This window comes from Trichosurus vulpecula, chromosome 2, assembly GCF_011100635.1.
Source record: "Trichosurus vulpecula isolate mTriVul1 chromosome 2, mTriVul1.pri, whole genome shotgun sequence".
Classification (NCBI taxonomy): domain Eukaryota; kingdom Metazoa; phylum Chordata; class Mammalia; order Diprotodontia; family Phalangeridae; genus Trichosurus; species Trichosurus vulpecula.
This window is the reverse complement of record NC_050574.1, coordinates 348,958,049-348,984,621: the sequence shown is the minus strand read 5'-3', so window position 1 is coordinate 348,984,621 and position 26,573 is coordinate 348,958,049. Positions and strand designations below refer to the sequence as shown.

At 38.9% G+C, this 26,573-nt stretch overlaps 1 protein-coding gene across 1 annotated transcript in view; it reads left to right on the top strand.

Moving 5' to 3' along the window:
- The window catches only part of CD96 (CD96 molecule), a 120,999-nt gene extending 107,582 nt beyond the window's left edge, over positions 1 to 13,417 (top strand). The window contains exons 15-16 of the mRNA XM_036745645.1: positions 904 to 1,027; positions 12,657 to 13,417. Coding sequence (XP_036601540.1) covers positions 904 to 1,027; positions 12,657 to 12,765 — 233 coding nt within the window. The 3' untranslated portion in view covers positions 12,766 to 13,417. The remainder of the gene's footprint in view (positions 1 to 903; positions 1,028 to 12,656) is intronic.
- Positions 13,418 to 26,573: the final 13,156 nt, after the last annotated feature.

Sequence of the window (26,573 nt, the reverse complement as noted above, 5' to 3'; positions counted from 1 at the left end):
ATGCCTCAGAAACCTCTTTATCCTGCAAGATGGCTTCATCCCTGGACCTCTCACCTCTGCAGTACCCTTTGTCCTGGGGGCTCCTACCTCCCTCTGATTGGAGGACAGAGACCTCTCTTTCCACAACCTTTATTTAAGGAGAGAGCTCAGTTCAGCCAAGTCTTCACTTCCCACCCACTCTTTTTCTGTTTCCTTTTGTATATCTTCTCTCCTATTAGATTTTGAGCTCCCTAAAGGCAAGAACTGCTTTTGCCTTTTTTTGTATCCTCGGAACTTAACACAGTGCCTGGCACATAGTAGGTGCTTAATAAATGTTTCTTGATTGATTGCCTTTACATCCATTATCTCATATGAGATACTCTCTTAGCTACAGCAATTCCTGAAAACTATCTTGTTGTTCAGTGGTTTCAGTCATGTCCAGCTCTTTGTGACTCCATTTGGGGTTTTCTTGGCAAAAATACTGGAGTGGTTTGCCATTTCCTTCTCCAGCTCATTTTACAGAAGAGGAAACTGAGGCAAAGAGGGTTAAGTGACTTGCCCAGGGCCACACTGTCTACAGAGTCAGAAAGGGGTCTCGATCTGTCTTAATGGAATACAGTAGGACAGAACTAAGGAAAATCAGAACTCTTTGAGGTACTGTACTGTAGATATGTGTAATTCCTCTCCCTTATGATAAGATACTTAAGGGCAAGTTCTGCCCCTTATTCACCTTCATATCTGCCCCAGTGCCTAGCATGGTGCCTTGCTCATGCTTTAATGTTTCTTGACTAGAACCAAATGGAATTTGATTGTCCTAATGGAAAAAAAAGAAAACAAACAAAAATCGAAGAGCAGCCAGAGATTTTATTTTTGTGTTCCCACTGGGGAATCTTTGAAGATGATGTGTCCGTGTGTCTTTCTCAGGTACTGTGTCTAATAAGCCGAAGAGTGGAACATCCTGGCCAATGATCGTAGCAGGCTTGCTTTTTATATGCGTCTTTATATTGGGTCTTGGAATAAGAAAGTGGTGTCAGTACTGGAAGGAAATGTGAGTATCTATCAGGAAATGGGGCTGTAGATTGCTCAATAGGCGGAGGGTAGTGGTACTTTTCGCTTTCTATTTTCAAGATTCTTTTAAATTTACACTCCGTGGAGTACTTAGGTGGTGTTATTCTTGTTCAACCACTTCAGTCACGTTCTACTGTTTGTGACCCTATTTTGGGTTTTTTTTGGCAAAGATGCTGGAGTGGTTTGCTATTTCATTCTCCAGCTCATTTTACAGATGAGGAAACTAAGGCCAACAGGGTTAAGTGGCTTGCCCAGGATCACATAGCTAGATAGTGTCTGAGGCCAGATTTGACCTCAGGAAGATGAGTCTTTCCGACCTCAGGCCTGGCACTCTATCCACTGCGCCACCTAGCTGCCCATTTTATTAATGGGCAGGAAAAAAAAAAACAAACCTTGATACACAGAGAGGCAAAGTCACAAAGCTAAGAATAGGGGAATCTAGATTTCAGAGTTGGAAGCAACTGTAGATATCAAGTCTGGCCTATCTCCTCATGCACAACTTTCTTTCACAGTTAGGAAAATAGAGGCCCAGAAAGATAAATGAATTGCCTAATGTCAAATTAGAAAGATTTGAACCTAGCTGCCCTGTTTTTAGACCCAGTTCTTTCTCCTATATGCCACAATTAATGATTATTAGCCCTCATATAAAGAATCTCGCTCACAACATCACTAATAGTGAAAGTAAAAGTCCTACTATCTCAAACTTGGAGATGAAACTGCATCTCAGAGACTTAGCCAGGACAACACAATTACTGAGGGTCAGAGCTGAGATTTGGACCAAAGTGTGCTAATTCCAAGTGCTGTGTGTGTCCCACTATTCCACACAGTCTCCTAAGACTGTTCTTCATTTACTTGGCCAAGTCTTAACAGCCATTCTTTCAGGCTGAACAAATCAGTGTGCATGAAATGAGAAATGAACCTCACCCTTGTCCAAAGCCTAAACTGGGTTTTCTTTTAAATCTTCATTATTTTTCATTTTCATGCATCTCTGAACAGTCTAGGCCCAGCTGGGCCTGAATGTCGAAGTGTGAAATTAGGGGAGAAAGTAATTTCAAGAAAGATTTCCAGCATTTTTTCAACAAAGTAAGCTTTTAGGGGATTTTTTTTTCCTTAAAGATGTGGACAGTGGGAGAGGTGGAGAAAGGGTGAAGGATTTATATGCCCTCTTCTATACCTGAAAAGACACTTCATAGCTTATTGGCTGGGGAGAAGAATTTGGAGGTAGGGCTTGTGTTCAAATCCTGCCTCAGACACACCTCCTAGTTGGGTGGCCTTTGGCAAACCACTAAAACGACTTCCTCATCTGCAAAATGGTGATCATAAGATTACTTACCCAACAGAGTCACATTACATTTAGAAAGTCTCTGAAAAACTTAAATCACTGTCAACATGTCAGCTTTTATCCTTTTTTGCTGCCGGGGGGGGGAGGGGAGGGCGGGAAACACTTTCCAAAACCCCTCAGACCCCATCTTTGCCACTTATTAGAGATCCAGACTGGAGAACACTGCCTTTGGATTCAGAGCACTGGGCTTCAGTATCCAACCTCTGACTCTTATTTGCTGTGTGACTTTGAGCATGTCCCTTAATCTCTATGGGACTTGATTTTTTCATCAGTAAAATGAGAGGATTGGGCTCGGTGACCTCAGACTTATGTCTTTGCAGCTCTAGGTCTAACATCTAGCAAACTCCCTGTGCTTCAGTTTTCTCATTTATCAACCAAGAACAGTGATAGCTGCCTTTCCCATCTGATAGGGTTTTGTGAGTATGGTGCCAAGTAATAATTTATATAAAGTAATAGTTCTATATGTTGTTTGTTGTTGTTGAGTCATGTCTACTCTTTGTGATCCCATTTGGGGTTTTCTTGGCAAAAGTGCTGGAATGGTTGGTCATTTCCTTCTCCAGCTCATTTTACAGATGACGAAAATGAGGCAAAAAGGATTAACTGACTTGCCCAGGGTCACACAGCTAGTAAATGTCTGAAGCCAGATTTGAACTCATGGAGAGGAGTCTTCTTGACTCTAGGCTGGGCAGTCTGTGTACTACGGCGCCACCTAGCTGCACAATGCTTTATGTTTGAAGGCACAACTAACAAGGTAGTCAGGGCTCTTTCCCAGGTATTAACATGGGGGAGGGGGAGGAGTATTTCTTTTGCAGGGTGTCTGTTCCCTTTCCTGGTCCCCAGGCTCTCACTCCTACAGGGTCTCATAATCATTACTTCCCTCACCTGAAGCCCCTTGTGACAAATAACATCAGTTCAGGGTCAAGATGGGGCAAGGATTAGCAGTGAAGGCAAATGAAGCTGACAGCCACCATCCCTATGATAAATTTAGCCCTCATCCAACTCAGTTCCTACCCTCCCCCTGTGCTCCCTGGAAACCATCTTCTTTAGTTAACAAAATCCCCTTCATCATAGACTTTTTCCCCTCATATTCTTTCTACCTTCCTCATTAAAATCTAGCTTCCTTTTGAAGAAACCTTTTCTCTTGGCACCCTCTCCAAGGCTAACTGTTCCTTGTCTAATACCCCCTTACACACAAGACCAGAAGTTGACATACTTGCTTTCCACTCCCATATTCAGCCCTTTCTTCTGCCAACATCATTCAGCAGCTACTTCTCTCTGAAATTCTGGACTTTTGTAGCTCTCATCTATGGAATTCTGGGACACTGTCTCCTCTCCTGTGAGTTCAATATCTGATTCACAATCTTCTTCCCCATCCCAATCCACTTCAAAAATCCTAGCCATTTCAGTTCTTCAAACTGTTTGGATCTCACAGTCTCTATTTCTAGTCTAGATGTCTACCTCAACCGCACATGGAAATGGTCATACCTTAAAGCAGTGGTGTCAAACTCAAATACAAAAGGGACCACTAAACAGTATATAAAGATCCTTGTGGGCACTTATTAACTTAGAAAACCATGTATTAACATTACTTATGTTCTATTGTGTTTTTATTTATTTTGATAAATATTTCCCAATTACTTTTTAATTTAATTTTGGCAGTGCCCTGGGCTGCATGTAGCCTCAGGCTGTGTGTTTGACACCTATGCTTTGGACCACAGGTTCTTAATCTATATTGTCTCAGTGGAGAGATGCCAGGGTGTAACAACAATGCTGGTTGCTGCTACTGTGACTGTGTAAGACCAACAACAAAAGCACACAGAAGGGCTGCCAGCACAGATTCTTCGATCTGCTTTTCTGAGAAAAGCAACTTTAAGGGGTTAACAATTTCACTTGAATCAAATATACATATATCATTCACTTAGTTCATGGGAAAAACCCAGCACCCTGAACTTCAGAGAAAATACAAACAGAAATTACAAACAGTGACAATATAAACAGAGCAAACACATACAGTTATCAACAGACAGGCCTCTAGCTGTCTGACCAAAGAATTAAAGTTACCAGAGAAAGAGGTACCAACATTTGGGTTTTCAAAGCTGGGGGGCTCCAGTGGCTACCCAGAGTCTCATCTGGTCAAATCACATAACATTCTTCCAGTGAGTGAGAGCTCCAAACAGAACACTAACCTCTGAGTTTATATACCCTGTTCAGGGTAAAAGGGCATCACAACCATGCAACTCAAACCTATGTGAACTAGGCTTTCCCTTGACATAAACAGGTCTCATTTAATCAAAGAAATAATAAAGGCCAGACTCATCAAAGGGCCTTGATTACCTCAATGCTCCAAAAGGGAAAACAGTAAAATTACCAATACACAGGGGGTCTGTGAAATTTTATGGGGAAAATATTACATCATTATGTCTGCTCACCTCTAAATGGAATTTAACATTTCCTTCAATTATTTAAAAACTTTATTCTGAGGAGTCCACAACTTTCACCAGACTGCAAAAGGTGTCCATGAAACAAATCAGTTTAAGAACTCTTGACTTAGCGGCTTCCCCACACCCCCAACTCAACTGACTTTTCTCCAGGTACCAGAATTCCTAGTTACATTTATCAATGTTCATGTCAGCTATCATCATTATCATCATTGATAGTAGCAGCTCATTGATAATAGTAGTCTTTAATATAAATTCTACTTTTCAAAATAAAAAGATCATATTAATTTGAAAAACAACCCACAATCAGTTAAAATTAGTTAATGCATATAAAAGTTCTTCCCTATAACCTGTTGCTATGAGAGGAGATGGTAGTCCACATTCATATAACATTCTTTTTTCTCATAAAATCTTAAAGGATTTTTTTATTCAGTTGTAGAGCAAGCATAATCCAAAAACCTAGGCTCTATGCCTACTATTGCCATCTGATAACTGAATGACCTTGAGGAAATCATTGAAATTTTCTGAGCCTGTTCCCTAATTTATAAAATAGAGAAGATAACCATTGCCTCTCTCCCAATGTTGTGAAGATCAATTGAGAGTGAATTTGTGAAAGTGGTTTTTCAAAACTACAATGCCTCAATGGAAGGTATTACTGATTGTCCTCTTCCAAATACAATGTCATCTATCCCTGTGTTACTGAAGTCCCACTCTGATGCCACATTATGTTGAGGGAGTGGTCCCAGGCTCATATCTTAGAGAATCATAGAAGTACAGAAGTTTAGATTCAGACGATTCATAGATAATCTAGTCCAAGCCATGCTTGAACAGCAATGATCTCTACAGAATCCCTAATAATTGGTCTTCTTGAAAACTTTCAGAGGGAACATTCCTCCAGTGGCAACCAATTGCACCTTGGGACAGAACTATTTGTTAGTTTTTCATTATTTTGAGAGAAAATCTACCTGTGTAAATCCCACCCATTGTTCCTATTGCTTTCTTCTACGATCAAGCAAACCAGTAGTAATTCTTCAAACAAATTACTATGGTTCAAATACTTGGAGACAATTCTCATGTGCCAAGTCTTTCCTTTGGCATGCTAAAAAAAATCTTATTTCCTCAATGGATCTTTACTTGCCATGACATTCAATATCCCAATAACCTTGGTCACCCTCCTCTAGACATGCTGTGGTTTGTCAGTACCCTTCTAAAATGTGGTGCTCAAAACAAAGCATAATACTACAGATTTGGTCCAACCAAAACAAATGATAGTTAACAACTGCAGCCCTCATTCTGGACTTAGGCTTGTATTACCAAAACCTAAGAAAGATCACACGACTTTTCTGACTTCCATGTTATGTTGTTGAATCATTTTAAACTTACAGTCCATTAAAAGTCCCCAGATCTTTTTTCATATTAATGAGTCATGCTTTTCCTATCCTGTATTGTCCAGTTTATTTTTACTTTAATCTAAGTGTGTGCCTTTACTTTTATCCCTATCAAATTTTATCATGTTCTATTTTAGTCTATTGTAATTACCTACTGAAATCTTTTAAGATCCAGATTTTGTCATGCAGCTTGTTAGCTATTCCTCCTAGTTGACACAGCAGATAGAAAAGTAGATTTAGAGTCAGGAAGACCTGAAGTGGAATCCTACCTCAGACATATGCTAGCTGTGTGGCCTTGGACAACTCACTTAGCTTGTAAGAGCACCTTCCTCACAGGGTTTTTGTGAGTATCAAATGAGATATCATATATGTAAAGTGTTTTGCAAACATTGAAGTGCTATATAAATTCTAGCTATTATAATGTCATATGAAGATAGGTTCAATTCCTGTGAATAATGAATACCATAAAGTGATAGCATATATTCACATCCACACTATACGAGGTTATAACTATGTGAAATATGGTAATAGGTTCCAAAGTGATGGAAATTTGAAGTGTGAATTTGAATGATGTGACCATTTCTCGAGATTCATAAATTGTGCTAATTGGGATCTAGCTGTATAAGTTTGGTAAGTCTGCCATAAATGTTTTCATTCTGAGCACTGATATGAATCCTGAATAGAACCAAAGACAAATACTTAGCATATAGAGCATTCCATTGCAGTCATCATTCTAATTGACACTGATCACTTCTCTTCGGGTCTGGACATTCGATGATTTCCAAGGCTACCTAAAGCTAACTATTCAGGTTGTCGACATCCCTCGGTCTTGGCAAGAATGATGAGACTTGAGCACCCCTGTTAAATCTTCAGTCTTATACCACTCCTCAAATTCTACACAATTTTTCAAAGATTGCTAATAAATTCTTCAGAAATAAAATTTGCGAGTTCCTTCAGTATCCTGAGAGGTAGTGCATCTGGAGTTAGTGAAAAGGATGGGGTGTTATGGATGATTAAGTGGACCCCTATTTTATTGGTCATCAATTTTATTCCAATCAGTATTTATCAGTTTGATATGATTCCATAGGAATAGAGATTATAAGTTCTGATAGGTGGCCTCAGAGCTATGAACTACAGGTTGTAAGTTCACTTGCTTAATCATAGAAAGCTAACTAGAGGACCTCCACCCTTTTTTCCCCTTATTATGGTGACCCCGCCCAGCATATCAGAGGTGGCTCAATTACATGGAAAGCCCCTGAGCTATTTTTGTTGCCCCTCCACCCCTTGTCATCCCTCTATTGCCCAATGTGGGGAGATGACCATGGCCAATGGGTGACCCTGGTTGCTGGCCTGCAGCAGGCTTTTCTATTAGCCCATTGGCTCATGTGGATGTTTTGACATCTGTTTATCAGCCCAAGCCATGGGTGTGCTCATCAGCTTGGTAGGACTTCCTGAAAGGTCAAGTTAGATCTGTTAAGTTCTGCTCACTAGCCTTTTTGCCAGCCAATGGTATTTTTGTATTTTGTGTAGTCCCTCCTAGAGGGTCACGGGCAAGGTCTATAAACCAATGAGATTCTGTATTTTTGGTCTGCTCTACCTGTATTGTCTGGGTATCAAACATTATAAAACTAAGGCCCTGGAGGAAGGGGACATCTCAAATTGTGAGGAAGATCTGAGGTTCACTTCAGGGGTTAGGAGATATTTTCTTTAAAATATTAAGTAAATATGAGTTATTGCTATATTATTTTTCTCATCTTAGATTCAATATGGCTTTAATTGAGTTTCTGTTGTTTTTATTCATTCACTTATTTTGGGTTTATACTCCTTATTAACCATTTTTGTCCTATTATTTTCAATCTAAAGACCATTCTCTTTGGTAGTGAGCCAACAGGCAATATGAAATCAAATAATTCTGCCTTCTATTCAACATCTGCTATCATCACCATTCTTTGGGTAGTAGTCTTCACTATTCTATGATCTTTCTCTTATTCTTAGCATAGCTATAATAATAATAAAAACATGTTTCCTTGGCATTTGTTGCCAACTTCAGCTCGTCCAAAGTTTTAACATTTCTGACATTAGTTTTATCATACTATGATACTTTACTAGGTTGTCCTGTGACGATCACAAAGGGGTCTCTCTCTTACTCATTGCCAGAAAGATTCTTGCCAGAGTCCTTCTTAATAGACTGATTCTTCACCTGGAAGACGGACATCTACCTGAGAGCCAGTGTGGCTTCAGAAAGGGCCAAGCAGCAGTTGACATGTGTTTGCTGTCCAATAACTCTAGGAGAAATACCAGAAACAGAACAGAGATCTGTATACAACATTAGCTGACCTGACAAAGGCCTTTGATACTGTCAGTCATGAGGGCTTGTGGAAGATCATGGCAGAATTTGGTTGCTTGGAGAAATTTATCAGTATTGTCATGCCAAGTGTCATAATGGAACCCTTGTGTGGCTTCTGGATAATGGATGATGCTTTCATGCTTTCCCAGTCATCAATGGAGTGAAGCAGAGCCGTGTGTTTGCTCCTGTGCTTTTTAGCATGATGTTTTCAATGATGTTGTCTGATGCCTTCAACGAGGATAAAAATGACATCAAGGTCAGCTACTGCATTGATGGTTCGTTATTTAACTTGAAAAGGCTATAAGCCAAGGATAAAATAGGAGAGTTGCTGTGTGACTTTTTGTTCACACATAATTGTGCATTCAATGCAGCCTCTGAGCCTGAGATGCAATGGAGTATGGATCAGTTCTCTGCCACTTGGGCTAATTTTGACCTGACAATTAACACCAACAACACAGAGATGCTCCACCAGCCAGCACTGCACCATCCATATGTAGAACAATGAGTTATAACAAATAGAGAAATTTTGCATGCCATGGATATGTTCACTTGCCTTGGAAGTATACTTTCCACAGATAATGAAGTTGATATATGCATTGCCAGAGCTAACTCAGTGTGTGGGAGGCTCCAAAGGAAAGTATGGAAGAGAAGAGGTATTAGGCTGCCTACCAAACCCAAGGTGTACAGAACCATTGCACTGACCACATATTTGTATGCCTGTGAAAACCTGAACAGTCTACCAGTGGCATGCCAAGAAACTAAATTGCTTCCATTTGAATTCTCTTAGAAAGATTGTGAAGATCGCCTGGCAAGATGAGGTACTGGACACTGAGGTCCTTTCTTGAGCTGAACTGCCAAGCATTCAAACCCTACTGCAGAAAGTGCAAGTCTGATGGCCTGGTCATATTGTTTGAATGCAAAATGTCCATTTGCCTAAGAGACTATTTTACAGAGAACTCACACAGGGCAAGCACTCACATGGAGGTCAGAAGAAGCGATACAAGGACATTCTCAAGGTCTCTCTAAAGAACTTTGAAATTGATTGTGAGACATGGGAGATACTGGCCCAGGACTGCTTGGTATGGTGTACTCACATCATATGGACTATTTGTGCCTGAACTATGGTAAAACCTTCTAATCTCACATTGGTTTTATCAGACACAGTAGGACACACGGTACCTAGACCCCAACATAGAGATGTCATTTTGGTCTTCTTTGAGTACAGAGGACAATAACCAACTATTTGTATCTCTCCACAGTTATTTGCCCTTATTTCCATCTCCAGTCATTTTCATCTTCCTCTTCTCTCAAAAAAAGTTCAATAATGTATTTTCTGTGTATTTTCTTTAGAAAATTTGCCCTTTTCTTCTTTATCAAAGTATTTTATGCTTGTCTGGTCAACATTTTATTCTTATGCACATCCATCATCTTGGTCTGACTTCCTTCATAGAATTGCTAGAGTATACTAATTAGACTTTTCCCTTTTTCCATCACAAAATCTAAGATGAAATGATGATTTCCTCCCCAAGGTGCATTTCATTTCTACTTTGACAACAAATTCTGTCTTGGTCAGTACCAAGTCCAGAATATCAGTACTCTTCATTATTTCCTACAGCTTTTGAAGAATAAAATAATCATTAAGGAAAGTTAAGAATATATTATATATGTATATCATGGAAGTCCCTCATCATTATTATATTGTTTCTCTATGCCAGATGTGTTGCCTGAATTTATCATCTATTTCTTCCTCCTGGATAGGCAGTCTATAATATATTCTTACCGCTATTTTTCCAAGATTATCCCTTAATTGGCCCTTGCCTCTGTATTATGCCTCCACACTCTGACTCATGGAATTTCTTCATTTGTTTATATCTTCTTAATATACTCTACCTCCTCTTTTAACCTTTAATCATTTTTAGCTTATATTGCCAATCACAGGTTTTCAAAAACTATGCTTGCTAAATATAAACTCTGGATGCTGCTGCTAAGTTGGAAAGGCTGTAAGTATGGGCCTAATTTCAGACTAAGTGTATACCTGCCATTGGAGACTATACCTACCTAAGTTCAAAGAGGTGTGTCACCCAGACATATGACAACCAGATGGTTTTATGACCACGATAACTAAGACATTTGGTGCATGTGATTTATAGTAGTAAAGAGAATACTCAAATAAATGAAACTATGTATTCATGAAAGAAGTACTATTATAAAATCAATATATTAATGTGAAAAATTAGAGAGGCTGAAACTCTTAATTCCTATAGACTCCCATTTGACAGATAATGGAATCAAAGCCCATGGAGGTTAAGAGATTTCCCCAAGGTCACATAGCACCAAGAATAAAGTTTAAGTCTCTTGACTCCACAGCTAAAATTAGCATGGAATAATTAGGGGGCTTTGCCCCAGGCACCAACATGGGGGGAGGAGATGCTTTATTATTCCTGGTGGAATACTGACCACCCAAGCAAATGACTGTCTTATACTCCAAACTCCTGCCCCTTTAGTGTCCAGTGGCCATCATGTCCTTTTCCTGAGGCCAACCTAACTAGAAGGACAGATGCCTGTACTGACTTGACATGGAACACTCACGATAAGTAGTAAAGAAAGCACACAGCAGCTCCTGCTGCCCTCCCCAATGGTAAACTAGCTCTAGTCCTCCCTAGTCCCTCTTCTCGTTCATTCTTCTTTTGCACTGTTCCTTCTGGATAATTTAATAATAACGATGATGATAATAATTATTATCATCATCATTATTATGATTATGCTGGTGATTAAACTCCCTTTATTCTTGGACCTCTTCCTCTCATATTCCCTCTCTTCTGATCTTCATAAGAATCTAGACTTTTTTTTCTATAGATACTACATCTGTTAGTAACCTCTCTAAGACTGACTGTTCCTTCTCTGATGCCCCTTGACTCCCAGAACCAGGAAGAGGAGTTGGCATCCTCCTTGCTCCCCATTGCAACTCTCAGACCCTCCCTCTGCTATTGTCACTCAACAACCACATCTCCTTTAAAGTTGACTCCATCCTTTTCATATCTCTGTTGATATTACATATAGACCTTTCAGATCAGGTCACTTTCTCTCTTCAAAATTTCAGGACTTTACTCTTCTGAACCCTGACCCTTAACCCCTCCAAATTCTCTTTCTTCCCAGTCCCTCAACCTTCTCCTCTCACCTGACTTGTTTCCAGGCAGCCTCAACCATATACAGGAATATTACAATATTCTATATTGTAAAGTGGCCTTTCTACTAAGATATAGCCCTTGTGGAAGCCCTCACTCACTCAAATCAAAGTCAAGTGCAAGTCATGTCATCATTTCCCTAATGTCATGATCCTCTTCAAGAACAAAGGACAAACACAGCCCTTGTGGAGCTCATATGCCAGGAGCCAAGCTATGGCTTTAACAATCCTACTAGCCCTTAGCTTTAACTATACATCCTTTCTGTAACCAAAGTCCCTCACTTTTAAATTTTTATTTAAAATAAACTTTATTAATATCTTTGATTTTTAGAACACAATCATTTCCCTACATACTCTTCCACTCACTCCCAAAATCCTCCCTTGTAGCACAGTGACAGTCAAGAAAAATATAATAATTCAACAAGTATGTCAGTCTGCATTTGCCAAATGTGGTCTTCACAGTCATTTGTTCTCTGGATTCAATATTGGTCAGCAGAATTATCCTGATTTAGTTGCTAGTTTCTGTGTATGTATATGTTTTAAAATTTTGCATGTTTATAATTGTGTATATTATTCTTCTCTTGAGCTTATTTTATTCGACATCAGTTCATACAAATCCATGTTTCTCTGCATTCCTCATGTTTATAGCCTCTTGGCACAATAACTTTCCTTCGTATTTATACGTTCCAATTTGTTCAACTATCTCCAATAAATGGGTATCCAACTTTCTTTCCAGTCTTTTGCTATCACCAAAAAAAAGCTTCTCTAAATAATTTGGTATACATGGGATCTTTTCTTTTGTCTTCGATTTCTTTGCCTCTCCATTAAAAAAAAATGTGCTTTAACCTTCTCACCTACCCTTCATGCAGTCAGGATTTTAAAAAAATGAAACTTTTTTTCTTTCCTGTAGAATGGAGAGACCACCACCATTCAAGCCTCCACCACCGCCAATCAAGTACGCTTGCATCGGAGAATCAGTTGGAGGTGATCTGCCCTGTCATGAGATGGAAACTCTCTGATCTTTCCCCTTGGGACTTTACTGAATAGCAATACCTGGCCTCTATCCTGTTGAGAAGATAAGAGAGTTGGTGTTTTACGTTACTCTGGCCCATCTGTCAAACTTACACCACAGCAAAAATTGATGTCAGATGTGAATCACCTCTTTATTCAGTTGCTAACTGTGCCATCTGCATATGCCTCAAATTGAAACAGGATGCTTGGAAATGTCTCTAAGATCAACGGTACTCATTCCAAACATTATCGTCTTCAGAGATTTTATTGGCTTAATAAGAGATATAATTTAAAAGATATATCCTTTCAACTTCCTACTGCAGCTGAAAAATGTTGACGTTTTTCATTTTAACTGTGATTAATATGACAGCAATGGCTATAAGCATATGGCAGACCCAGATCGACCCTCACATTTTTTTCTGCCAGAATTCTGAGCTATTTATTCACACAAAAATCATCTTTGAATTTTTGCTGGTTTGCTACAAAAACTGAAAAGGAAAACAAAAGTAGAAGTAAAAATGCCTAGCAATGAAGCAGAATAATGAAGAGGTGAGGATGACTTCAGCAACAGCATTCCAAGTGGTTATTTTCACCCCCAAAAATTGACATAGGATTTACAAGAGGCAAAAATCACCAAATGTCTTTTTTTTCTTTACTTTTTCATGCACTGGCCATTGTTTCTTCCTTCCTTCCTTCCTTCTTTCTTTCTCTTTTTCTTTCTTTCCCTCTTCCTTTCTTTCTCTTTCTTTCTTTCTTTCTTTTTCTTTTTTATACTTGATCCATCCACCAGGCTGAAGTATTTGGAAAAGCACATAGTGGGCAGACGGGCAGAATAAAGACTGCTCTGGGCTCTAGAATTATACTGTCCTCAGTGTCCCCAAGAAAAGAATAGCTTTCTGCTTGTCCTTCTTGGTGCCTCAAAACACTTAATGACTAAATTGTTGGTTAGCAAATAACCAGCCTTACCCAAATCTAGTCCGTTACATTTCACTCATTCCATTTTTAAATCCAGAGACCTTTTATTCATTCCATCAACTTGTTTTGACCTATTATGGAACAGGTCAAAGAACCAAGGCAAATTAGCCTTAAAAAATTAACCCTTCTCTCACCACGCTTTTACTTTGCATCTAAACCAGAATATTGTGCTTCAAAGATTGCACAGTTAATGAAGGAGAAAGTGGCAGAGAGGTTTGCTATTGGTTTTCCAGGGTTCTGGGGATATTTTTCACCCTCACCCCTCCCCAAAAGACAGGGAGGAACAAATGTTAGAGATTCATCAAATGGTTGGCATTTCCTGTGAGGTCTGTGGTCTGAGAAAGAATCTTTTAGCTAATGATCCATCTTTATTCTTTAGAATTCTTAGTGAGGTGCTTGTCTCTATAAAAGGAATAAAAGCTACCATTTCCTTCCTTAATCATTTCTTCTTTCTCCTCTGTTTTAAAACAGCAGCAAGGGCAGCTTATTGTAGATGCTCCCTATGTAAAAGCATTTGCATGAAATACAGAAATCAAGCCTGGATTATCACTGACTTGCAGAAAGGTCATTGTGTCCTCACCTTCCCTCCCATCTCCATCTCTATCTCTATCTCTATCTCTATCTCTATCTCTCTCTCTCTCTCTCTCTCTCTCTCTCTCCCTCCCTCCCTCCCTTCCTCTCTCCCTCTGTCCCCTCCTCTACCTCCCTTCCTCCCTCCCCTTCTGTCTTTCTGGTTTTTTTTCCTCTGAAAATCAGTGTACAGACATGTGAAGATACTACAGTACAGTTGAGAGATTAATATTTTTGTGCTTCCTGTAGCCATTTCTTTCAGTGACATTTCTCAGGGCTATTAAGATGTCCGTGATTTTTACCAAGCAGCAGAAGACTGGGATTTTTCCACTGTAAGGTCTTTTTAGGTGCCAAGCTGTTTTCCTGCATTGTCTGTATCTTTGTGATACCATCCCTAACATATGCACTGGAGCTCGTGTGTGTGCGCACACACACACGCGCGCGCGCGCGCACACACACATACACCCCTTTTCTTTTGTACATAAAAAAGCTCCCTAAGCATGCCATTAAGAATATCCACAGCAGCTTGCAAACAGCACTGTTCCTAAATAGGATAAGTCCAGCAGTGGCTTACAAAGCAAGGTGACTTAACTCATTACTTTCTCATAGTAAGGGAGGGAGAAAGGGAGAGGATGTGCCAATTCTTATCTTCAGGAGTCTGCAGAATAAAGCTTTTCACACTGCATTCCAAGCAGTAGGATCATGGAGTGAGGATGGGACTAGAGATTTAGAGCTGGAAGTGACCTTAGAGGCCATCAAGTCCAATCTCATCATTTGACAAATGAGGGAATTGTGTCACAAAGCAGTTAAGTGACTTATTGATGTCACACAGCTAATAAATATCTTAGATAGAATTCAATCCAAGTCTTTCTGAGTGGAGGTTCCATGTCTTATCCACTATCCCAAGAGAAATGACTCTTCAGCCTGGACCTGTTAGCTGTACGGAAGATCATGCAACCTAAAGCATGGCAGTCACATGCCTTCATCTCACAAAAGGAATGGATTCAGTCCTAGATCCTAAAGAAGAAAATCACTTGGGATTCCTATTTGTCTTTTTATCATCTCTTCCTCAACTGGACAAAGAGGCTAAGGAACATTTCAATTTACTCACTTGGGGAAAAGTTGTAAGAAATAGATGTCCATACCATATAGTAGGCAGTTGTATGCCCTTTGACCCAGCTGTACCACTGTTAAGCCTATACCCAGAGGAAATCAAAGAAAAAGGAAAAAATCCTATAAAAACAAAAATATTTGTATCATCTCTTTTTGTGGTGGCGAAAACCTGGAAACCAAGAGGATGTCCATCAGTTGGAGAATGACTGAAAAAATCTGGTACTTGAATATGATGGAATACCACTGTTCTGTAAGAATTGAGGAGATAGATGATTTCAAAGAGACATGGAATGACATATATGAACTGATGTAGAATGAAGTAAGCAGGACTAGAAGAGTTTATACTATAACTTTAATATTATAAAAATAAACATTTTGAAGGCTTCTATAAACTGATGAAGAATGAAATGAGTATAACCAAGAGAACAAGTTATGCAAGAACATTATAAAGAAAAACAACCTTGAAAGCTAGAAAATTATAACCAACACAATGATTATCCATGATTCCAAAAGACCAGTGATAAAATATTCTTTCCATCTTTTGACAGAGAGGTGAGAGATTTAGGATTATAGAAGGAGACATGTCTATTTTTATATATAGCCAACAAGGGAATTTATTTTGCTTGACAATGCATATTTGTTATAAGAAATTTGCTTTTCTTTTCTTTTCAAAGGAGTGTTAAAATAGAGAGGAGAGAAAATAAATATGTTATTTTTTTTAATAAAGGAGTTGTTATCTACATCCAAAGAAAGAACTGACAGCCTAAATGCAGGTCAAAATATACTTTTTTGGGCTTTCTTTCATTTTTTTTGGTCTGTGTTTTCTTTCACAACATGGCTAATATGGAAATTTTTTACATGGCCACACATGTAAAATCTATGTCAAATTTCTTACCTTCTCAAGTAGGGGAAAAGGAGGTAAAGAGGGAGAGAACTTGGAACTAAAAGTTTCAGAAACCCCACAAATATAAAAAAAATGTTATTATATATAATTGGAAAAAGATATTTTTTTCAAAAATAGAGAAGTAAAGGTGGTCCTAGGGAATGTTACATATGCTAGCAGCTGTGGTCATACCTTAAAGCAATTGAACTTTCTTCTGGGTCCAGAATTCCTAGTTAGGGCTCTGCTTAAAAGACCAGAGAAATCTAATCCCATATTACTAGTAGGCAGTCATGGGCACAAATAAAAGTGGCAGGAAGTCCCAAGCAATTAGCTCAGCTCATGGAAAATAACACAAGTATAAACAGAAGTCCTCATGATGCTACAGATTTTGCATTGAAACTCTTTGTGCTACAATAATGGTGGTCTTGTTCTAAAGACAGAGGTGGTAGCCCAGGAATTTTCTTAACTTGGAAGCTCTATCCTTGAAAGGTTAGAATCCCATATACTTACCTTTAAAGTGGAGAGAGGAGTTTAATATGTGTATCTAGCAAAATATGTTAGCTCAATCCCTAAAAGAAAAAGACCATGTCTTTGAAAACAGCCCAGTCTCTGAACTTCCCACATTGGCTTTTCACCTTGGCATCTGGCCCATCCCAGCCCTTTCATTAAGGCTCTCTGACCACTTAATTCCTTTCATTGTCTGCACCTGGCCCACCCCAGACTACTCCTTAATACCATGCAGACCTTCTCACTGACGCTTTTTCCCTTTTCTGTATAAGTATCAGTCCCATCCTCATCAAATCTGCAGATTCACTAGGAACTGCCCCACTCCTATTGGCATTAAAATACTGCAGATTCCCTGAGAATTTTACCTGCACCTATTGGAGTTACTTTAACTGAAAGGAGGCTTGAGTGGCTGAATTCTTTCCAGGCAGACCCTTCTGTATCCTTACATTTCAGGGTTCCCAGCACCCCAAACCACGACAGTAGCCAGTAATTGTCTTAGCTTGGAAGCTCTATTCTTAATGGATTAGAATCCCATATGCTTATCTTTAAAGTGGAGAGAGGAACTTAGTATTTGTACCTAGCGAAATATGTTAAAACTGTAAAGAAACTGTGTGAGACGCAACTTTGAGTAATAACAGTTAAAAGTAAATGAGTTATTAAAATGAAATTCTCCTAGAATTTCTCACAATAATGAAATAAAATATGTTATTTTAGACCATTGTGTAAAAAGTCTACATTACATGTAATTTGGATTTTTGTTAAAAAAAATGCTGTGTACACTTTCTATGCTTATGAGTTAATCAATAAACAATTATTTAGCACCTACTAAATGTCAGGTACAGTGCTAAGCCCCAGATATGCAAATATAATCTAATGGGGTAAAACAATGCACAAAAGGAAGCTGAATGGTGAGGTGGGGTAAGAAAACACCAGTCAAGAAAATACCAGTCATTATGGAGAAGCCCATAGAAATTCTAAAGCAGTACAGCTGGTGGAAAATAAGGAGCTGATTGTCTTGGGCCCCTTCCTTAAATGGAGATTGGGGAGCTCATGACTGACCTCTAGAGGGGCATAGGGTACAGATGAGATGTCAGTGCCAAGGTTGATTAAGTCTTACAGACTTATGAAATTTCCCAATGATGAGGTTCCTGGGGCATGATAACATGACTAAGAAGTCCAAAAGCAGTGTAGGTGGTGGGAAATGAATAACACACATAGATGAGGAGAGGGGGAGAGAGAGAGAGAGAGAGAGAGAGAGAGAGAGAGAGAGAGAGAGAGAGAGAGAGAGAGAGAGAGGATAGAAGTTAGATAAACAGATTAGATAGGCAGGTGGGTAGATAGATGAGAGATCAGCATAGATGATAGATGTTAGATAAACAGACAAATAGACTCGAAAGATGATAGATGTTAGATAAGCAGATCATAGATGTTAGAATAGATAGGTAGATAGATCAGACAGAAAGATAGATAGATAGATAGATAGATAGATAGATAGGTAGATGCTGCTTTGAAAGTTCTATGACTGGATTCGTCTGTTTTTCTCTAATATTTTGTCCACCTATTAGTATGGCCAATTGTTTGGCTTTCTTTTTCAAATTTCAAAATGATCCTCTGTTTTCTAATTATTGTCTAGTGTGAAAATTAAGGAAAAATCTGGAATTTAATTTTCAAATTCTAATCTGTATCCTTGTTCTAGCCTAGGTATTGACAGAGATCCACCAAGATTTTAATCAATATCTTTATTAGGGTATTGAAAGCAAACCGCTGCTTTTCCCAGACCCCTAAGAAAAACTTTTCTTTTCACTATTAAGCTATTTCATTTTGAAATGATTAATTTGTGTTTCTCATGACTTCTTACAAAAAGAGAGTCTGGTTGTTCCCATGTCCTTTGGGTAGTATATTTCCACCCCCCACCTTTAGTAGAAACCATGTAAAGAATATATTATTCAGAATTCAGATGAACTCCAAAGGCAGAGCTCCCTCACAAAGAGTGATGGAAAAGAGTTCATGCCAACTTGTGGTTTTATTTAATAGAAGTTTCTGAGTCACAATATTAAATAGTCATTTCCCTTTAACACATGGGTAAGTTTTGTCTTTGTAGCCCCAACAACTAGTTCAATGGCAGATATTCAAAAACTGCTTGCTGATTGATTGATGTTACCAGAAATATGGGTTGGTCAAGAATATCAAATTGTGTAGAGGTCGGAGGATGATTACTGAGAATCAACCACTAGAGATGGTCAAAAGGAAATGGCAGAGGTGAGTGAGAGAAGAGCACATGTAATTTACACATCCCACTCATGACAGCAATTATCCAGGGGATACCACTTTGGGATACCCAAATACTGCTGACCTAAATCACAGAATTACAGAAGCTCAGAGTTCGATGAACCTCCAAGCTTCTGTAATTCTGTAATTTAGATCACTAGAACCTCCTTTAGGATAGAAATACTTCTGTTCTTTCTACATGGTATTTAAGGCACTGAATCTAGCAGTCATTTCACTTCTGCTTGCCTTGGTTTCCTCAACCATAAGTTAAGGATAATTATGGCACCTAATAATAGTTTTAAAAACATAGCACAGTGCCTGGCAGAGTAAGAGTTTAACAAGTGTGTGATTCCTTTCTTCCTTGCCTCTTTCCCTTCCTTCCTATCTTAGCCACATTAATATTGGAAACTGATTCCTGAATTACCTCTAGTAAATCCATGTCTGAGAATACACCTATGAGGGGCTTACCATCTTCATTCCTTTATACCTTCATGGTGAGTAGCAAAACACTTGAGAGTTAAGCAGCCTTAGACACACAGATGCCTGGGAACAAATCATCCAAAAGGACTTAATATTCAAGGTGAAACATTAAAGATTAGTGAGAATCTTTATTGTATCTAAGCATTTAAAACACATACTTTACAGGAACTTCCTGATTTACTGCTTCAAGATAAGTTTTGCCATTTTGATATGCATTTTTCATTTTTTAAAGGGGGACACTGATGCAAATCACTTTGCTGAGTTAAACACTGCTATACCCTATATCCTATACCCTATGTCTTACACCCTACCTCTTCTTGCCACAATACAGTTGAAAAAGCACTTACCTTGGATTTGGCAGAGTGAGGTTCAAATCACACCACTGTGAACTATGTGATTTTGGTTAAATCACTTCACAACCCTGGGCCTCAGTTTCCTCATCTGTAATTTGGAGGGTTGATGGTCTCTGAGGTCTCTATAGCTATAATCCTACTTAGATCATAGGGCTGCATCTCAATAGTGCCACCTAGTGATTGCATACTTAAATTGCTGGGTCAGATTGTTGGATTTTGGTTTTGTTTTAGAGGCAAATAGATCCCTCCAAAAGCTGCTTTGATCTGTGGAAAGAGTGCTAGATTTGCAACCGCAAGAGCTGGGACAGAAGTTCATCTCAGCCATTTAACATCTTTAATCATTGGTAAAATGCAGATGATGATACCTAAAACATGCCACCCATAGGGTGATTCTGAAGGTCAAATGAACAACATATTTAAAGCATTTCATGAGCTAGAAAGCTATGTAAATGTAGGTTTTCAAGTAATATAGAAAGCCAAAATTAGGAAGAGACAGCAAATGTCAAGCAGAACATTCTCAAAAGCTCTGTCTGAATACAGAATGGTCGCGCTTTGGGTTTCCTTTATCAGTAGCCTTAGGGGCAGTGGTGGGATTCAGCCTGTTCACAGGGGTTTGGCAGAACTGGTACCGAATTTTAGGTTGAGTTCGATGAACCCATTGTTAGCATGAACGGGATCTGCACTCTGCACGTCAGCGGCAGAGGCGGTGTCTCGGCTCAGTTCCATGGAGAACCGGTTTTTAATTTACTTGAATCCCACCACTGCTTAGGGAGAATGGAATGACCCCTGTTTACCCCTTTCCTGATTAAGCCCTCCATTGCTAGACACACAATTAGAGCCTCAGAGCACATTTCAGACCTGGAGCCTATGGACTAAGAGGAAATTCTCTCTCCTCAGTGAGTGCCAACTTCAGGTAAACTAAACAGTCCAGAACCCACTCCTGAATCAGTTCAGCCTGGCACAGATATATGTAGACATGTAGACATCTGTACATAGACTCATCTTCCCTGAAACAAAATCCAAGGCACTGATCTAGGAACACAGACTCACAACACAAGGTAAAAACGGCCCAAGAACTAGATATCATATATAGTAAAAACGGACCGAAACACAAATTTCTCTTACACTTTATCTCCTGAAGGCACAATTCTGCAATAACTCTCCAGTACTCCGTATTGGGCCAGATTCATTGTAATCAATGCAAAGGAATACCTTATGATAGTTCTTATAATTGCACTCTACAATTTATTTCAGTTGTGAATAAGCTGTGGCATGTGAATATGATGGAATATCATTGACCTGTAAAAAAAATGAAAAAACATTATTTCAGAGACATCATCAATCATAGTTAATATTTATGTAGCACCCACTATGTCCCAGGCATTGTGGTAAGGGCTTTACAATTATTATATCATCTGATCCTCACAACAACCCTGGGAGGTAGGTAAGATTATTATCCCCATTTTACAGATGAGGAAACGGGGGCAAACAGGTTAAGTGACTTGCCCAGGGTCACACAGCTACTGTAAGTGTCTGACTCCAAGTCTGTTACTTTATCGACTATATCACCTAGCCGCCTCTAGAAAAATTTGCACGAACTTATGCCAAGTAAAGTGAGCAGAGCCAGAAAATTGACTTATACAACAACATTCATAGTAAAAGAAAGATCAATTGTGAAGACTTTTATAAATTAATAAAGAAGAAATGAGTAGAAGCAGGAGCACAAGTTATACAATTAAACTATAAACTGTCAAAACTATGATTAATAGAGTGACCATCCATGATCCCGGGGGCTCCATAATGAAATCTACTATCTACATACTATTTCCCTCCTGATTGGTAGGCGATAGATTTAGGGCTTGGAATGAGACAGAGCTATTTTTTTGTATACATCCAATGAGAAAATTTGTTTTATTTCACTACACGTATTTCTCATGAGGAATATATTTTTCTTTTTTCCCCATGGGATTAGAGGGGGAGAGAAAATATTTTTAATTAAAAAAAGGAACAATAAAGATTACAAGGGGTGCTATAGGTATGGAACATTCTATGCACTTCAAATGAGGTCACGGTATTGTTAGCTTTGCTTAATTGTTTTACCTTCTTATAAGAAACCTCTTATTGGCAATGTGATCTGAAAATGGGATTTAAATCAATAAAAAATTTTTTTAAAGGAGAGTAGCTTCATTGTTTCATAGACACAATCATAGATGTGGCTCCTATGTGGAACACAAACCACACAATCACAGGAGGGATATTCAAGTCCAGCCAATCCAGCTACTTCATTTTAGAGCTCAGGAAAGTGAGATACCAAAGAGTTCAGTGATTTATCAAAAATATACTGCTAGGAAGAGGCAGCCTAGGGACTCAGACTCAGATCTTCCAACCCCACAGCCAGTGCCTTAGCTAATATATTGCATCGCCCTAAGTTCTATAATTACTCCTGGCCACAAGAGTATTTTCAGCTATTTCATGAATATTATCCAAAGATTTGATAGCCCCAGCTCTCTATCAGGTGATGACAACCCTGCATTCTCACATTAGTTCAGAACTCAGAGGGATATTACAGATCTTTTATAGAGTAACCCAAAGCTCTGGACCAGAACTTGTTTTCCTATTTTAAATTAAATCATGAAAGAACTCAGTCAAACTGCTCAGAGTAAAACACATTTTCAAAAGGAATATATTTTAAGGGGAGAAAATGTTGCCCTTGGAAATACATCTGTGTTGGTTCTCATTTTTTTAAAAAACCTTATAATAGAAAAATGGTCTTCAATAAAGTTAAAATGCTCAGAAGAAAATACAGTTTCTCTTTTCACTAACTCAATCAATAAATATTTATTAATTTCCTACTATGTGTCACTGAAGGCAGTTCAGTGGACCTGGAGTCAGGAAGACCTGAATTCAAATCCAGTCTCAGACATTTCCTAGCTGTGTGAACCTGGGCAAGTCACTTAATCCTGTTTGTCTCAGTTTCCTCATCTGTAAAATGAGCTGGAGAAGGAAATGGCAAAACCACTCCAATATCTTTGCCAAGAAAACTCCAAATGGAGTCACGAAGTTAGACATGACTGAAACAACTAAACAAAAACAAGCTCCTTCTCTCTAGTTGTCTCTATGCCCAGGCAGATGATACTGACAGGGAGGCCCTTAAGGGAGTTCTCTAGGATCCCAATGGAATGAGTACACTTTGTTCTGCTCTGTTCAACACTTTTTTTAATGACCTGGTTGAAAGAACAGATAGCATGCTTATGGCATTTATGGATGCCACAAAGCTTGGAAAGATAGCTTGAGAAAAAACTGAAATAAAGATTCAGGAACCAAATAGAATTCAACAGGCTAAAATGGCAGGCCAAATCTAATGTGATGGAATTTAATAGAAGGCAAGAGTGATGTCTTAATCCTAAATTTAACAAAATCTCCTGTATGAACACATGATGGGGAGGAAGAGGCAAATAATCTATGAATTTCAGTGGATCAGGGGTTCAATGTGAGGCAATGGTGTATATATAACTTGATAGCTAAAAAAAATGGTTAATTTCATCTAAGCTTGTACTAACAGAAGCACAGTGTATAGGACTAAGGAGGTCCCACTGTACTCTGTCCTGGTCACGCCACATTTGGAATATTATGTTCAGTTCTGTGCATCACAATATGGGAACAACATTGGCACACTGGGTAATATCCAGAGAAAGGTAACTAGATTGATGAAGGATCTTGAAGTCATGTCATACAATAAGCTGTTAAAAGAAGTAAGGATGTTCATTTAGGAGAAGGGAATACTGAAGTGGGATGTAAGAGTTGTCTCGAAGCTCTTGAAGGACTATTTTTGTGGGGAAAGGATTGGACATATTTTACTTAGCTCCCAAGAGCAGCCCTGTAAGTAGGTGGAAAGAATTGTTCAAAAGTAGAATGGGCTGCCATGAAAAGTGGTCACCGGAGATCTTTAAATAAAGCCTTAATGGCCACTTATAAGGGATATTCTAGAAGAGATTTCTATTCAGGTAGAAGCTTTGATGGCCTTAACAATCTCTATATGGCTCACCTCCGAGGTTCCTTCCAACTCTTAGGTGCTATGGTTTTTAATCACTCTGTCATGTTCAATTTTATAAAACGGATAAATGTAACGTGTGCAAATTTCTTCAGAGCTGATGATGGTTGAGATCAGGTGACATGTAATATTATCTGACACTGGAAAGTAAGAATATTGCTCTGCTTCATTTAAACTGAGAAATCATAGGATTGAGAACTGGAAAAGACCCTCAGAGATCATCTAATTCGAGGCAATTAGAGGGAGTGTACTACAATGGAAAGTGTGCTAGATCTGGAGTCCAGACACCTGGGTTCAAATCCAAGCTCTGCCGCTTAACAGCCATGTGACCTTTGGAAAATCACTTAGCCTCTCATCTAGAAATATAAATATAAAATGAAAGGATTGGACTAATAAGTGATCTATCTCTGAGGTCCCTTATGGCATTTTGCAGATGAGGAAACTTAAACCCAGAAAAGGAAAATGACTTGCCCATGAGAATTAAGTAATAAATAGCAGCGCATGGAGCAGTGCAGGGGAAAGCGTGTTGTATTTGGAGACAGAGGACCTGGGTTTGAATCCTGATCTATCTGTGTGACTTGGAGTAAGTCACTTCATCTTGCTGGATCTCAGTTTTCTCATCTGTAAAATGAGGTGAATGTATTAGATGACTGACAAGTTCCCTTATAAATACAAGTCTAGGATCATATGGGTCTGTTACTCCACATCTAGACCTTTTCCCCTATGTCATGTTGCTCCATAAAGTAACTTCAGAGATGAGTAGGATTTTCAAAGGTCTTTAAAGAAAGTCATAAAGAGTGGCAAGCAGATTGAGATGGGAATCTACCAGGCCAGAGTACCCACTTCTCAGATGATCTGAGGCATCAGAAGGGGGAAGGGGAAAGTCCCCAAATACATTGTTGGACAGCTAGGTGGCACAGTGGATAGAGCTCCTGGCTCTTCCTGAGTTCAAATCTGGCCTCAGCTACTTCCTAGCTCTGTGGCCCTAGGCAAGTCACTTAACTCTGTTTGCCTCAGTTTTCTCGCCTGGAAAATGATCTGGAGAAGGAAGTGGCAAACCATTTTTCTTTGCCAAGAAAACCCCAAATGGGGTTACGAAGAGTCAGGCACGACTGCAAAACAACTGAACCACAAAAATACGTCATTGAGTGGAATTTGTTCTAAAACTGTAGTGTACCTATCATACCAGAAGGTGGCCTCGTGACATTTTAAATCAGGCATTCTGCAACTACAGATTAACCGAATCTATTTTTCATCCCAGGATTTTAATTTTCTGTTGTTTGAAACTTGGAACATGTATTTACAAATACAAATAATTCCATATGCAAAAAGAACAGAAATAGAAGATTACATATGAAACTTTGAATCTCTAATACATACAGCTTGTGGTCATTGCTGTTGTTTTAAGTATAGAAGAAACCCAACACATTAGTTTGAAAGTTGTCATACTTATCCTTATCTCCACTTTGCCCTCAGTCTGTTCTCTTTGGGACATTTTTTTAAAAACATTTCATTGACATTCTTCAATTTGTCTCATCTTTTTTTCTACTCTTTTCTCCTTTTCTTCTTCCTCCTCTATTAAACAGGGTTGGGGAACCTGTGGCCTTGAGGCCACATGTGGCCTTTTAGGTCCTCAAGTCCTTGATAAATAAAATCTGTAATGAAAGGATTAGTTATGTGAAGTTTGCATTCTGTCAAAGGGCCACACTTGAGGACCTAGAGAGCCACATGTGACTTTGAGGCCACAGGTTCCCCACCCCTGTGTGACTAGCCTTTTGTGAACATGGGCTCTGTAATTCTTGTACTAACTGAGTAAATATGTTAGAGCTTCCCTTTTTCACAGGGGAATCAGACAACGGAATAATACAACAACTAGTCAGTCAGGAGGACCAACAATCCTTTGCAATGAAACCCAGCTGGAAGCTCATACCAGCTTTGACTGAGACTTTGAGCCATTTAGTGGTATATGGACCTTCAAGAAACATCCCTATCTTCAACGACTTTCCCGTCTATGGGTTATGACACCATAGATACATCTTGTTTTATGGTTTGTTTGGGTTTTTTTTTGAAACAACCTTATCTCCAGAGACTCCCCTAAGTTTGTTTAGGAGGTTCTTGGAATATCCTGTTTTTGAAGACATCTCCTTATCAAGCCTTGAACTATAGACTGCTTATCACCAAGAATGCCTTCTGACTTGTGGATCAAAGGGCCTCAACTCTGACACCTGGAGTTCCTCATTTCCCTTGTTTCCTGGGACTTTCTTTCTACCATCTGCCCAATTCCCTCCTTTTCTCCTTTCTTTGTTCAAAAATTATATAAATACCTCATTCTTTCCAAGTAGGCTTTGAACATGTCAGAACAGGCATTATTTCATCTTGCAAGTTTTTTCTTCTCAGATAATAAAAAAGCATTTATAATCTGTGTTAACTGTGATCAGACTCCAGTTCATTTCAGAATGGAATGGGCCTTTTGGAGCCTGAGGTTTCTCCTTTTTAACAGTTCATGGGGATTTTTCTTTAACGCTATTTCTCCTTGCCACAAGCTCTTCTTCTTAGTTAAAAAATACATACATATATATATTTTTTTAAAAAAACCCACAAATACATAGAAAAGAA